This window comes from Saccostrea echinata, unplaced genomic scaffold (assembly GCF_033153115.1).
Source record: "Saccostrea echinata isolate AGI-Se365-2 ecotype Australia unplaced genomic scaffold, CSIRO_AGI_Sech_v1 ptg000010l, whole genome shotgun sequence".
Classification (NCBI taxonomy): Eukaryota; Metazoa; Mollusca; class Bivalvia; order Ostreida; family Ostreidae; genus Saccostrea; species Saccostrea echinata.
Window position 1 is genome coordinate 1,383,643 of NW_026889759.1, and position 16,031 is coordinate 1,399,673.

Sequence of the window (16,031 nt, forward strand, 5' to 3'; positions counted from 1 at the left end):
GATTGTTTGGCAATACGATATGAATCTTTGTCACCAGAATTAACATAGGACAGTGTCCTAAGAAGTATGTACATTATCAGGAGACATCGGAGTGTTAATGTGAGTTTGACTTGCCTCACTTTGTAAAAGACACCATCAGAATTATAAATGTGCAAAAAATCCTTGTTAAAATATCCTTCAGACAGGATTTTCTTATCAAAACAAACGGAGGTTGAGGTTTTGTTATTTTGTATTATTTTATAAATACAACAAATAATTTAAATAGATTTAACAATTATATTAATATACATTATTCCCTGCACTTCAAGTGTTGGTGTCACGTTCGTTTACTTTATACATGGCTCAATGCAAAGTTCATTGTTCATTCGAACATTTCCTCATATCTTTGATTTTGTTATTCAAGAACAACATTAACCAACACAAATAGTTTTTTTTCTTAAAAGGTGTCAAAATGCGCCTTTTTGCGTCACACTGGCCACATCGTATATGAACACAATTGACATGGTTTTGAATCACGTGTATTTCACGTTTCTGGATTTCGAAGTGTGTGAAATTGTGTGTGGACTGTCCTTGTTTGGCAGGATCTCACGATACTGAATAATAAATACGAAACATACAACATTCACATACACTATATCCAATAAGAAAAATTGCACAATAATGAAGTGTTAATGTCAAATATTTTAAAATTTGGATTTCTTTCGGGAACCGAGTGCATCAAATATCACAGTCGGGTACGATGGTCCTTCGGAATGTTGGCACGTGGAATGCACATTAAAGCTAGCTTTCACGACCGTGGCTTTCTGCCGCCTTTGCCCCTCCGCCGACCGGAACCAACTCCACATTCACAGAACACGGTCACGTGGTACTTATCAAAGAACCATCGTTCCTCATAAGTTGTGTCAAGTCCATAACTTGGAACGGGATTACAGTTAGTCGGATCTCGTTTAAGAATCGTTACGGTATATTTCTTTGGAATACACTCATAGTAATTGAAAAAACACTTTTTAGATTTACACTGCGCCGACCGTATATACCTTGGAAAATATCCATCCTCCATTTTCAACCACACCTTCTTTGTTTTGCAAGTCCACGGCAATCTCTTTTTCTGTTTTAATTTTTTTGATTTCCTAATGAATCGTTTAAATTGTTTTCTCTTGGCTTTTGATTCCATTAATAACTGATAATGTGATTTGAATTCGTCAACACTTTGGAAATTGTTCGTATCCCTTTTCCGCCGCATGAACTGCATCGACTCGGGATAGTTCGGGTGATTAGGATCCTCGCTGTATTTATGAATGTAACTATTTTTATCACTACTTGCTTGTTTTTTATTACTAGATTCTTCCTCTTCGTCAGAATCGTCGTCTGAGTATAATCCATCATCGTTCACATTAGGATCATCACTTTGTAATAGATCGTCATCTATACTTCGTTTGACTGTGGCCTCGTCCAAGGCCATTTTAGAGGTGTCAAAGAATTCCCCCATTCTCTGAGTCAAATGCTGCGGGTCTACAGGTTTGCAGATCTGATTGCGAAACATGACAACAGTCCTGTTGTTATCTTGTTTGACGATTGGACTAGGAAAAGCGTTGGCACACGATATCATCGTTAGGACACACAAAAGAAGGTGAAAAGTGTTATACTTGCTTTGTACCTGGAAAATAATTTAAAAATACATAAGAAAAAGCAATATTTATTTTTCATTATATCACATGATTAATAAGCTGGGTTGAAAGTTAAGAATAAACAGGTATTCCCCCAGCCGAGACCCCAAGTATTATCTCACAATTCATCTTCCACATCATCATGAAATTCCTCATGCTGAGAGAAGAATGCCGGGCCCACAGGTAAACTACTTGCCCTGCATTTAAGTCCTCTCCAAATCACTTCATCTACTTATGCATTGTTAAATAAGAAAATAAACCATACAAAGTACACTGTCTTTATTTATTGCAAGTTGCCAAAAGCATTAAATATTCTTTACAAAAGTATTCTACTGTAAAATATTTGAAAAATTGCTATAATACCCAGCCATAGCGATGATTCGGCTCTTTTTCAAATTTACATTTTTTCATCTCAAAACCTAACAAACAAGCAGAGCAGCACAATGGTTCAAAGAATGTTGTTTTTCTACCCGTCGTTAACCAGGCAACAAGTGTGACCAGCGGCCCGACCCGGGTTTTCACTATCACCTTACGTAAAACAAACCAAAATCTCCACAACGGACATAGAAAACTGAACTGTTTTAAAATTGTTAACATAAATATATTGAAATTAAAATAGTCTTTAATTTTAGCCGAAGAACATAAATATATTGAAATTAAAAGAGTCTTTAATTTTAGCCGAAGGAGTTTTTTTTTATTATGTATGATAGGAAATAAAACGAAAAACAAATCATATGTTCAAGGATCATAAGGTCAAAGAATAATTCAAGAAAAAAATATCGATAAACTTTTTTCATTTAGAGAATGTATTTTTTAAAAAAAAGATGTACGTATAACTAATTGCCTAAAAATATTCTCAAGTCTTTTAAAACTGAAGTTGAAAATAAATAAAGCCAACAATAAAATAAGGGTGTTAAATTAGATTCAAAATTCATCAGATGGGGGCTGTATTTCCAAAGTCACAAACCCCTTCAATAGAAAGGCAAAAACTTGCAGATGTTGGCAAGTATTAGACGTGCATTTGTTTATAATCCGTGTTCAATTACACCGGCCAATTTATGGTCAAATTAATTCTAAAGGAAAGAGCATGGTTCTTTGATAAGGTTTAAAATAAAGTTTGATAAGTCCTTATATATATTTCTGCACTACATGCATGGGACAATTAGGAGGAACTATCAATTATAAAGAGGGGGCTTCTGGGGAGGGTCTCATAAAATGGGTGACAAGAAAATTATAAATGCCATGTGGTACTAAGCACCGGCTGATGTACCTGCCAATTCTTACACGTGTAACATAGTCTGGTATTTCCCTGATTTGTCAAACTATCTTTAAAAGGTATTTAATGATCAAAGTTTTGAATTTTTTAAATTTCACAGCCCAAGAAAACGATTTCACAATATACTGCAACCAAACTAGAATATACAGGCCTTACATCCTTTAATTCTGAAAAGAATATACAGAAAATCCTAAAGGTGTCTACAAAGGGAATATATTTTTCAAAAGTATTTATATATAAACAAGCATTAGAAAAATAAAGTGAACGTTGAGCAGAAAGACAGTACCTTTAGCACAGTCGGAGAAGCAACCATTTCACGGTCATTGGAACAGTAATAAGGAGTTTGTCTCTCTCTTGTTAATGAAATCATCTCAGCAACGCGGCACAATGGAGCGGCCTTGGACGCGGGCAACCACGCCTTAATCTGGCCATCACAGAGACTGGTTATATACACAAGAACAATAGTTATTAACCCAATCCTCACGGCAGGCACTAAAGAATGATATTTACTTCCAATGAACTTTATATATAAAGTGAAAATAACGTCCTCATCATCCAAATGAATGCAAACGCAGGGCCTTTTCTCAGAAGTGTCTGGACCTACACCGTCTTAGCGATGATCACTGAAGGACCATATTATACCGAACACCCACGCTGGTTTGTACGGGCACTGCTTCTGGTCCGCTGCAAAGAGAAATGAACATCACATAGATCAACAGTCAATAATATTCCTGAACATTTCATAATGATCTCTTTAATACTTTAAATCGATGTACCGCCTTACCGATACTCCGCCCAAATTCTAAGGCATTTGGATGATACAACTGAACATAAACACAATGGAAACGAAGGAGTCCGTGTAATTCTTAAAAATATCTTTAAAATTTTGAGCGAAAATTATTCCGCATGACTATCATGCGTATCAAGACTTATAATACTTCCACACGTTGTGTGATCGTGTGTTCATTTATCAAATAGTTTCCCACTTAATGCAATGTTAATAAAAGTAAACGATGCATTACAAAAACAGATAACACTTTCAATATCTTAACTAAAAGCAATCGACTCTTCTGTGAAGTTGAAATATGTAATGCCAAACATGCACAACTTTCTATTTTAGAACATTTACGCAAGCATAGCGTAAACCCACGATTTCCAACCGTGACAAAGGTCTAAAATATTTTATTTACAAAATACAAACCCTTTTCGTGTACCGGTTTTCAAACGCCTAGAGATGCGAGTTTGGTTTCAACCCCTCCAACAAGTATTTGTTTTAGTGCCTTTATTAGCACACAGTTTCTATTTAAGGAAGGGTATGCGATGATGTACTACAAACAAGAAAAAGTACAATGCAGACTACAGTACGCTTTTCTAAAGGCGTCCAAAAAAGAGAGACGTTTTATCGAAATATAAATAAAAGTTGTCGATCACGAGTTTCCCATCGTTACAGAGCTAGCTAATTTGAAAGTATTTATAATATCTTTATGTTCGTCTTCCGATCGCAACCTAATGTGGAATAATTTGGGCTACATTTTTAATTGTGTTAAAATTACAGGAGCTCATATAAAGTGCAAACAACGTTCTTCACTATCGTTTGAAACCAGAAAATGCTAAGCTTGCCTTATAGGCGGTAACCGTGTGTGAACTATTTCAAATATTCACATTTTGTGAAAAGATTACCTGACCTCGTAGATTTATGTGCAAGTATAAATTAAACTCGAGGGTAGATTAAACATACAAACACGGGTTGACATTTCTTTTTAATATTTGCAAAAATATTTTGTCATCTTGTCAATTGCATAAGTCTGTGTCACTTAGACATAGATATCTGCGGTGCTTCTATCCATGTTGAAGTTCGACATCTGCATGTATGCGATTGAATTGTAATCAAAATGAACCTTAAATGGAAGAAAATCGATCTAAATAGTTTCTTGGGGTAGCATATTAATCCTGTCTATAGAAATGCAAACACAAAATCAAATTGTTTGGGTAATATTGGTATCAAGATGCCCGATTTATCTTCCACTCAGAAAAGTATTAAGATTTTGTTATCATGTTGAGTACGAGTCGACGTAACTTACCTTCCAACAGAAGTAATCCACTCTATATTAAATTCCGTTTGTTCTAAAAACTTAATTTATAAAAATCCCAAGACTAGAAAAATTAATCATTCACTTTGTTTGGAAGAAATGCTTGATTATTGTACATCAACAAGGAGTGAAGTTTCAGTCGACTGTCACAGCGAATGCTTTAAACCCTTCTGCTAGCATCTAACGAAACTCAACTTATTCACACATCCGCGCTTCACCTAGACTATTCATACCTGTGTATAGGACCGTAAAGCGAAGACCACTTTAATACCAACCCTGATAAATATATATATGGGGATTATACGAAAGCCATGAAAACCGCAACTTATTCCTTTTTTAAATATCGATACATGATATTTTTTAATTCACTTTTGACTACAACCAAAGGAATTTACAAAAGAAAATGATCCTTCCGGGTTAAAGAAAAATTAATTCATCTTTAAAATATTTGTTTCATAAATCTTTATTCACTTTTATGAGTAATTACATTTGATTTTTTTTTAAAGTACAGTCATAAGCTGTGTCAATATTTGTGTTGTATATTTCCATAGGACCAGTTTCTATTTCAAATTATATCTACAACAGATGCTTTACCAAGCATAATCCTGTATGTTTTCAAAATTTTAAATTCACTGTATGAAGATTTAAAAGATTAAAACATTCGTAGAGATGATTATATGTTAGTTTCTGATATGAAGTAAATGTTTGGTAATATACAAGCTCACAATAATCAGCCCATTTAGAATCATTATAGCAGATCAGATATTGAACTTTAAAACCCTAGACATATTTTGAGTAGATGGTCTTATCACCAATAATTTTAACCCTCTTTAAAAATCATATGGGGAATTATTCACAATTTAACTTTCACACAAAGGAATTTTTCGCAAGCAAAAATGTATGAAGAATTTGAAGGAAATATTTCCTTGCGTTTTACCTCACAAAAGTGGAAGGTCATGAGGGGTTTTCTGACAGTGTTCGGGACACTAAAAAATGAGGTTTACAGTTACAACTGTCCGTAGGTCCAAAATGGACAATATAGAAATGGAGAGAATTAGAAAGACCCCAACAAACCATCAGTATTGAATCAAAAGCCGACAGTCTGTTATTTACGACTTTTAAAAAATGTCAGCTACGCGCATCCAAGATATCTACTCTAACAAGCATGAAATATGTGCTTATTTGGGCGTTTATTTCGCGTAAACTAAGACGCTGGGACTATTCTTCCATTTCCCTAGCGTTGTAATCCAATTAATAGCCTGGCGGAATTAGCCCGCCCACTTTTGTCATCTGTCAATTGTTTTTCGTGTTAATTTTCTTTACGGATTGAGGGTATTGTTGTCTTTTTACAAAAAATAATCCGATACTCAGACGATAGATTCACCAAAAATACCAATTCCAGTGTCTGGTGAACTTTCTGTGAGAATAAAACTTGTCAAAAGGGAAGTTATTTACTCTAAACATCGCCTTCCATGGTTAACTTTTTACTCTTTAATCCAGATCATCGTAAGCCTGTGCTAATCCCATTAAAATGCACGTTTATTGTGAGTAAGTCAAGGTTTTCAACTCTTATCAAAGTTGAAAACGGAGGGCTCTCTAGTTTAGTAAACTGAGAGAAAGAATAACTTCATTAATCATTTGTCAGTAAATGTTGACAAAGCTTTTTGGGAAGTTTATAAATGTACTTAAAGACATTATGAATATTAATAGAAAAGTTTGAAACTTTAACATAGTATTACATATGCTTTGCATTCTTAGTGATTATGTAAATGGTTAGGTTTATTGTTAGGACAAATTTTATTACAATGTTTATCTGTCTTTTAAAATACATGATATGATCGTGATGTTAAAACCACCAGCGGGTCACAGTCTTTGTCTACTGTCATTTTTTTGGTAAATATTTGAGGCATTTTTACTGATCTTAGTAATAACTTTCCCCCTATCTGTCTCATAACGCCAACTTGCAGAGAATGGGCAACTTTACGGGTGGCTCTCTGAATTTATGAATTTTAATTGAAGAAAATAGCATTCTTATCATTTCAATGTTAACATTTAGGAAAGCATCGTCACGACTGTCGGTAAATTCATGACAGGAACTTGTTTTATCGACATTTTAAGCTATTTCTAAACTTTACTGAGAAAATGCGAGTCTCTCTCTCTCTCTCTTTCTAACGGAAGTACCTATAAGGCTTGTGGCCGTTTTCCGAGTTTGATAAATTACTGGAGTGTTTCCCCATTCCTCAAACGTGTTAACTAGATAATCTGAATACAAATGAGACTAATTGTTACAGTGTTAGATATCTATAAAACGTAAAACAGAGAACCGATACATCACCACGCAACAGATAACATATATAGTTGTCTTATAGACCCCTCATGGTTTCTTCCATTGTTAAATATTCGACCTTACTTCCTATATTATACCCCCCTTGGCTTTGTCCATTTGACCCCACGTGTCTGTTTACAAAGTCAAAACAACATTTATCTTGTTTATAGAAACAAAACATTTTATCATGTATCTGCGAAAAGAATGAAATTCTCAATGATTTAAATCTGCAACTATTCGTGGTAAGATGACGGCAAGTTCTCTAATTTTTTTGATTAAACATTATGCATATGAATTGTATGTAAAAACTTCTATGACTATAAATTAACATTAAATTGAATTTTTCACCAATTTTCGGAAATCAGTGTCATTCTCCATTGGAGCCTTGGCAATTATTTTGGACAGGTGTTCAAGATGCGCGTGTTTTACTTCAGATCATCTTATTTTCATATACACCTACTTGTGTACAATACTCAAGCACCGTATAATTATAGAAATTTACACTAATAAACGCTTTTTTATTGAGTCCTTCTTGAGTGCTTTACAAATATATTCTCTTTTCTTACATTCCCATGTTTTGTTGAAAACTTAAAAAAAATTAAACACTCAGTCAAGTGTTTGCCTACAATTAAATATTTAAGGAAAATAAAATACACCTATCATGTTCAGAATTTCCAAAATACAACTTGCTTGACATTTAAATTCCAATATATGTACTGGAAATCAAAGAAATAGCTTCAAACATATTTTAAGGTACAAATCACGACAGAGCATATCTGACATCAGATTTAATTTTATAAACACTTTTAAACAAGGTCTCCATCCGAAAGAAAGTCAGTTCATGTCCATTATTCCCCCATCACCACCACCATATACCTTTCCTACACATTTAAAATAATTGATAATTTTTTTTGAAAGTTTTCAGAAACATAGATAATTTCCTTAGAAACTTCAAAGTGCAGCCTTCATAGTAAGAGTTTAGACTAGCTTTATCCGTAGAGAGTTCGATTCAGTGTTAAGTTTTTAATGTGTAGAATAAGATACCTGTCATACAGTAAAAGACGGCTGGAATATCCAGACACAACAAATCACTAAACTCTCTCAATCCAAGCCAATTTTGGTCCTAACACTCTTACTTCAAAGCCAAATAAAAAACAATTCCTTTGACAGAAGTACTTCTGGGCACATACAGCATACCTTCAACGGCCTCCACGAACCTAACGCACTACTCACAAAAACCGCGCAAGGAACCGGGCTTTTACAATGTTTGTCACTTTACAAGTGCAAGAACATCTTACCTTACCAAATAAAGCCGTAAACTATCAATTTTGACATATATTGGCCCAAGGAGAACAAACTGCAAACAAAATTTATCTGATCACGCTCTTAAAAATTAACCTAAATACGCTCGTTGAGGTTCGAGGTGACCTATGCCCAAACTGACGTCAAATTTGCTTTTAAACACTTTCATCATTTGACTCTTTGTCAAATCTCATAATTCTTTTTGTTTAATTATCAACCAACATCTGTATTTTCCAAACCACAAAATATAATTTTAGTTAGAATTCATTAGCTTAATTTGAGTTGAAATGTTGTCAGTTTATCATTCATAAGTAGCGTTTTATCACGCAATTTAAATCGTTAGCTGTCAGGGGAAGTTATATAAAGTTACGTAAGAGCATGCAAACCAGCAAATTCAGTACTACAAATGTTCTTGTCGTGCAGGTCTAATATTTTTAACTCGTGTGTCCAATTTAGAAATATTTCCCATGACCCTGTGTAACGCTTTCATTGATAAGCCGCTGGTACATCTTTCAAGACCTAATTCATGGCGAATTTTTTTTATCAATTTTCATATAACATAGTCAAGATTCCCTTCCAACACCTTTGGTTGTAAGTATGAAACATGCATTTTAGAAGTTTCGATAAACTAATTAAATTTAAGAGTTCTTGAGTGAGGAAAACATGAAGGCATTTTCTCTTGTCTTGTTTATTTCTTCTATGTTGATACGATGCATATTTTTTTTTATTTGTATATCTAATAATATTTGAACTACTTGAATAGATATGTGCCTCCAGATGTTTGGGACGACGTGCTTTGCACATACCTTCGGAAACATTAAGAAATAATTCAAACGACAATGAAAAGATCCAGCAGACAAACAAATGAGCGGTCGGTAAACACACCTGTAATGGTGCATAGGTAACAACGAACAGTGTTACCATTGCGTAACAAGGGATGATGCTAGGTGGTATGTTTATTTGTGCCTGTACATAAGTGATGGATGTAGGGGGTCCTTCCACCATCCCGATCCTTTTTAGATTCATGATGCTTTACAAATGTGCATTAAAATAATTTAAAGAATTAAATGGTCAATTTATTCACAAAGTGTAATTCTGGTTTGTGGTTTTCCAGTTTTATTCGGTCCTCAAAGACACACATAATTGTCATGCGCAATGTTAACGAGATTCACATAACTCTAAATTTTAAGGCAGGCATTGTGTATAGTTTCAAATCTTGAAAAAATTAATTAAACATTTATACAGTCATTAGTGAATATCTTGATTTATGTCTCTTAAGGCCACCGACTTTTTACAAATATGCCCTTGAAAGTCATATTTATATTCAAATGCGCGACACAGAATGTTATAAAGATACGATAGAGGTATTTCGCTTTGTGGGCAGAACACAAGCTTGATGGAGAAAATTAAACGGGTTGCATGTGCTCAGTCAGATCTCAAGTAAAGTAACATACACGAATTCCGGAATGTCACACCTGACACAGCGCAGGTACATCTACCCCTAACCAAGAATTCATCCCCAGAGAACATAATGACCCTATTTCCGGTGTTCATGGTCTTGGGTTAAGTAGCAGGATTTTGAGGAGAGATGTTTTATGTTGGATTAAATTTTTATCTTTGTTTTGTTATATATAATAAATTTTGCTTTCATGTTACTTTTTTGTATCAGTTTAGAGAGCATTGCACCGTTTCTTGTCGAAATTGTCCCATTATCGTAATATATTGTAAACACACACACACACACAAATATATATATAAACTCAATCAAAACTGAGCGCAATTTAATCTCCCTCATCAACTGATTAGCGTAATCACATCTTTTTGATTTAATCATACATTTACATACACGTGAATTTGAATCAGTGGACAAAACGCAGCGCAAGAGGCGTTTAAATATGATTTATGCTAAATTTAGTATATTTACGAAGAGAGGGAGAAAATTGATGCAGTGTCAGATCTGGTCAGGGATATCAAAGCCAAACCAGCCCAAAAGTTATTATCCTAACGCTACCTCGTAACCAGTTTAAAAGTTACCATTTTTATGCTATACAGCGCCAAACCTAATAACAGAATACGGTTAAGACGTAACCAGCCTAAATGTTACCTTTCTTTTGTTATACATGTACAGCGCCAAACCTAATTAATAACAGAATACAGATAGCACGTGACCAGTTTAATGTTACCATTCTTATGTTATACAGCACCAAATCCCAAAACAGAATACAGATAGAACGAGACCAGCCTAAATGTTACCATTCTTATGGTATACAGCGCCAAACCTAATTAATAACAGAATGCAGATAGAACGAGACCAGCCTAAATGTTACCATTCTTATGGTATACAGCGCCAAACCTAATTAATAACAGAATGCAGATAGAACGTAACCAGCCTAAATGTCACCATTCTTATGGTATACAGCGCCAAACCTAATTAATAACAGAATACAGATAAGACGTAACCAGCCTAAATGTTACCATTCTTATGGTATACAGCGCCAAACCTAATTAATAACAGAATGCAGATAGTACGTTACCAGCCTAAATGTTACCATTCTTATGGTATACAGCGCCAAACTTAATTAATAACGGAATACAGATAAGACGTAACCAGCCTAAATGTTACCATTCTTATAGTATACAGCGCCAAACTTAATTGATAACAGAATACAGATAGGACGTAACTAGCCTAAAGTTACCATTCTTATTCTTAATGCAATGTCAGACCTGTACGCAAAAAATTTGGTTAAAGTGCGAACAGAAAGGAAATACTTCAAATATATTTCCTTTAATCTAGATTGAATAAAAATAATCTACATTGAATAAAAAAGTTGTGGGGAGGAAGGAAGGAATTTTGCACGGAATAGGAATGACCATAACTTGTTGACAAATCCGAGGAGAGCCTTCACATTACAGCAATATCTCGGTAGTATACCCTCTACCTTATGTAGCATTATTCTCTGAAGGACAGAAAAATATTATTACAAGTTACCAATATAACAAATAACAGACAAAACAAACAACGTTCAATTATTGTCACAAGATGGATGTCTAGGGGGTATTTAGCATATACCTAATAAAATACACGCGACAACCACAGGTTAAACTTGACCGCTGCAAATCTTATTACAAGGGTTCATGATTATATAAATAAATACAATCCTAAAAATAATAAACTAGCACTACAATTTCCTTTACGGGAAATTTTGCATTTGATTCGCCTTTAAATTCTGTTCACCTAAATGGATACTTTAACATCTATAATCTTTGATACAGTTGTTATTAAATTAAAAAGTCACAAGGTGTTTCTGGCACATGCTTTATTCATTCTTAAATCATTGCAGCAAATTCACTAAGCTGTTTTTTGGATATACGGCTTTAAGAATTTAATTTTACAGCTCTTTTGTGTATAATTTTTTTAAAGAAGTTTTATAAATTTTCAAATTTTACAAAAAGAAAAATCGCAGAGATTTCTAAGGATTCACAGGTGTTTGTTTAATTTTGTTGCACGATATATGGAGGTTGTTTACAGTGACGTAAAATACCTAAAACTGAAAGTAATCCACTAAAAAATCACCTGCTGTGAAATTTCGCTCTAGGGGATCAAACGAAGACCCCCGATTTAACCTACTATCCTCTTCCGCTTTAAAGAGTCTAGGAATGTGAAATTCAATTCACATCAAATATCAAAAACCGTCGCCTTTTCCCGTCATCATTTTCATTTTAACTTTATGACATCTGTGTTGTCTTTGGCAATTAACATTAAAAATGTTTTTCTTTTCATCAAAAAATTGTTTGTTCATACTTATTGGCACAAAATACGCATATGAAATTAAACAGGTAAGGGAAATGCATGTCAGGCAAGGAATCTCGCGGATTGCATAATCAAGTCTCGATAGGGACCAAATTCTGACCCGTGTCATCAGTCACTCGGCTTGCTTTTTATGTGATGTCAAAGAACCTCTCGTCGAAGGACGATGTGATTATTGATTGGAACATACGTGCCATTCTTTTTATATAAAGATAGATACACGCTAGATAAAGTTGTAGGCTTTCATACTGCTTTATTTTTTTTTCTCTAACCACATTTTGCGAGTTCTTGATATACCATTCACACTACAAAATTAAATTCAAAAGTATAGTTTCGTAGGAAACTGCAAATTACTTTACGAAGAATATTGAGATTGGAGAACATTAGAGAAATAAGACGTTATAAGGGAACGAAAGCGAACCCCTCGCTTCAGTACAAGCGGTTGATGGTCGAGGAACGACTGAGCTTCTGAAATTGTATACACTATTTACTTGTATCTAAAGGGGTCCACCCATTTGGCATCAAGTTCACAGTGCGCCACAGTCAACACCCCATACAATTTTGACAGAAATAAATTGAAATCATATCGGGTCCCAAATAGAATATTAGATTTCGTGCATATAAACCAATAATAACTCGGATCATCTTGACACTTAAAAAAGTACAGAATTCCAAGCATTCCGTATCAAAAGCAGGTCTCTCTGTGTATAAGGCTCTACTCGTTATCAGAACGATCATTCCACGCTTTAAAAGACTATTTACTTCACAGACTGTCGCTTGTGAGCTGACAGAACTTTTTTCCCTTCGAGAGGTCCACATACAATAAAACATTTACCTAAAGTTGTACAAACTGGGCAATAGTTATTAAATCGACAATCCCCCCCTGTCTGTTACCATTACTGTTTACGCCATGAGCGCGCTGTTGGTACTAAATCTGAAAATTGACATACTTGTGATATCTGGCCTCGCGGTGCAATGTCAAGCATTAAGGGCACAGACATACTATTAATGCAGCACGATACTGCATAAAACTTTTCTGTAGATGATCAACATCTATCTTAAGTCAGAGGTCTGACAAAGAACAGCAAGAGATTATACGGAAATATCTCTCAGAAGGTTCTGATATTGGATTGAAGAAATACCAACTGGATCCTTTGCTATTCTGAACTGTGGATATTTCCTATTGGAGGAGAAACAGTCCAATATATTTCTACAATAAGCATATCAGTCTAAAATTTATAAATGTTAATCTGTCAATCAATATTGAACCTGTCACAAAGAAATATCCTATTTCAGACCATTATTGTCTTTCAGTCAAATATTGCTTTATTAAGCGACATATATCCACAGAATTCATAGGAAAAAAATAAACAAAAAATAAAAAGAATATTCTTACTTCGATTTAGGGAGGAGTATACTCTCATAAATTTTACTCGAAACAAAAGTATTAAAGAAAAATAGATGTAAATAGTGTACATAAAAATAGTTGAATGCTAATTTGTATTGAACAAGTTTTAACAAAACACCTGGTAGAGTTAACAGAGTTGACCAGTGCACCAAGGTAGGTCCCAGACACTTGCTCGCAGGTCAAGAAGACATCATGTTGCAAGTCAATATATATGGCTGTCTAGTCCTAATTTTGCAAATTAATTTCACCTGAGCTTCTTAGATCATCTTTCGATTTTCTTATTTAACATTTATAATTTTAATGAAATACTAGTGTAGTTTACTTTTTTTCAATTCAAATATATTTAAATTTAAAAAAAAAAAAAAAAAAAATCAGCAAACGACACTATGGTAAGGTCGAACCTGGGGCTATAAGGGCTTTTGTCCATGTGATTTGTGCTTGGGAGAAATTACATTTAGCACTAACACTTGCAAATTGTACCTTGTTTAATATCTAAATCAAAGATCAAAGGCAGAGATGTAGGAGTTTCGGGAGATTCGACATAGCATTTAATGCAATGTACACAATTTTGAACTCGGTAAGGCAGCATTTTTTCTAACTTGAAGAGATAACATAATGTCAAATGCTTAAACATAACGTATTGAAACACTTCTGCCGTCTACCTGCACAAGTATGCACACATTAAAATGCAACTTGAAACCACTACATAACTTGCATAACCCCTTCAAGTAGTTCAACTAGTTTGGAAATGTAATTTGATTATAAAATCTGAAGAAATATTTGCATGCATTTGTTTCTCGCATGATATGATAAAAGGAACCTCCTCTCTCTCTCTCTCTCTCATTTTTTCTACGTTTCATCTTGTTTACAGTTTGCCTTAAATAGAACAAACGAAAGTTACAGTAATAATACTGGATTAATAAAAGTGCAAAAATATACCATCTTTTCGAATATAGAACGAATTAGTGTCAGCGTATATGAGCTCTAAGGGTTCATAAAGAAGCTATATCCATCGTAATAAGACGTAGATATACTTACGTTTCTAGTAATCCTTTCGTCAATTTTTCCCGTTTTTCTGATAAATTAGAAACACACAGTAACCTTTAAAACAAAGTTATTGATAAAAATCAAAATTTAAACATGCACTATTCTAGTTTTAAATTTTCTAAATGAAATTCACTTTTCTTACCTGGTGTATTTGTATATTACATCATGTAATTTTTAAATATAAATTTCCCCTATTTCACGACGAAGGACATATCATTTTTAATCTCAGGTAAACAGTCTGAATAGAAATATTTCAGCCTTTCACATCCGTCGAATCACGCTGATCCAACATTGCACAAAAAGACATTTGAATGACAAGCGACTCTGACCTATATTGGACTAGTTTAAAAGACATCCTTAATCTGTATAAATTGTGGAACTGAAAAAATATACGACCATTATTTTCAGTATTTTGAAAATATTTCTACCACATTAAATCGCTCTAATATAACATTGGCCAGATTTTAGCTATTGCTTTTTTTCGGTCAAATTCCGAATTTGTACTGGTTTTTGTTGAAGATAACCTAAAACATAAGGTCCTTTAGGACGTAGCTATTTTGCTAATGTTGATTTAAGCAGCTCTAGGACTGTATCGGTGCGAAGTTGATAAATCCGTTTACAGAATTCTTTTCATCAAAGTAATCGTGTTTGCATATTGATAATATGGATCAATTACAGTGTGAAATCTAAATATAAACAACGTTCAACTCCCTTTTTATAAGTAGCTAGATGTCTTGAGGTACGATATACCGTAATTGTCGAGAACACTCTATGCACAGTGGGTCCTGAAAATATTTTGTAACACTATACAAATTCCACATCTGTTAGCTTTCTTGAAATATTTGATGATCATTCAATGACAACATTACACTTGATGGAAAGACTGAAACAGCTTATTTATAATTGAATCTTATCTACAAATAGGGCGTTAGTTAACATTTAGTTTCCTTTTATTATCCTGCTATGGGCCTGTTTACTCAGAGCTTAAATGTGTACGTATCTGTATTACAAGTTAGCTTGTGCAAACTTTAAAAAAGACAAAAAATAACTCTAGAACCCCAATTTCTTTAATTATATACCCACTTCTTCCATCCAATGAAAAGCCCT

At 34.0% G+C, this 16,031-nt stretch overlaps 1 protein-coding gene across 4 annotated transcripts; it reads right to left on the reverse strand.

Annotated features, from left to right (window-relative positions):
* Positions 1–211: 211 nt before the first annotated feature.
* Positions 212–15,113, reverse strand: LOC133184112 (protein trunk-like). Of its 4 annotated transcripts, none has more exons than XM_061318969.1 (3): positions 15,067–15,113; positions 3,230–3,627; positions 212–1,657 (listed from the first exon to the last, which is right to left on the reverse strand). In XM_061318969.1, the coding sequence occupies exons 2-3, from the start codon at positions 3,311–3,313 to the stop codon at positions 788–790; spliced, it is 954 nt and encodes a 317-aa protein (XP_061174953.1). In that variant the 5' UTR covers positions 3,314–3,627; positions 15,067–15,113; the 3' UTR covers positions 212–787. The 4 variants fall into 4 exon arrangements, with proteins under 4 accessions (XP_061174953.1, XP_061174951.1, XP_061174950.1 ...); XM_061318967.1 differs by lacking the exon at positions 15,067–15,113 and adding an exon at positions 14,916–14,952; XM_061318966.1 differs by lacking the exon at positions 15,067–15,113 and adding an exon at positions 5,025–5,381.
* Positions 15,114–16,031: the final 918 nt, after the last annotated feature.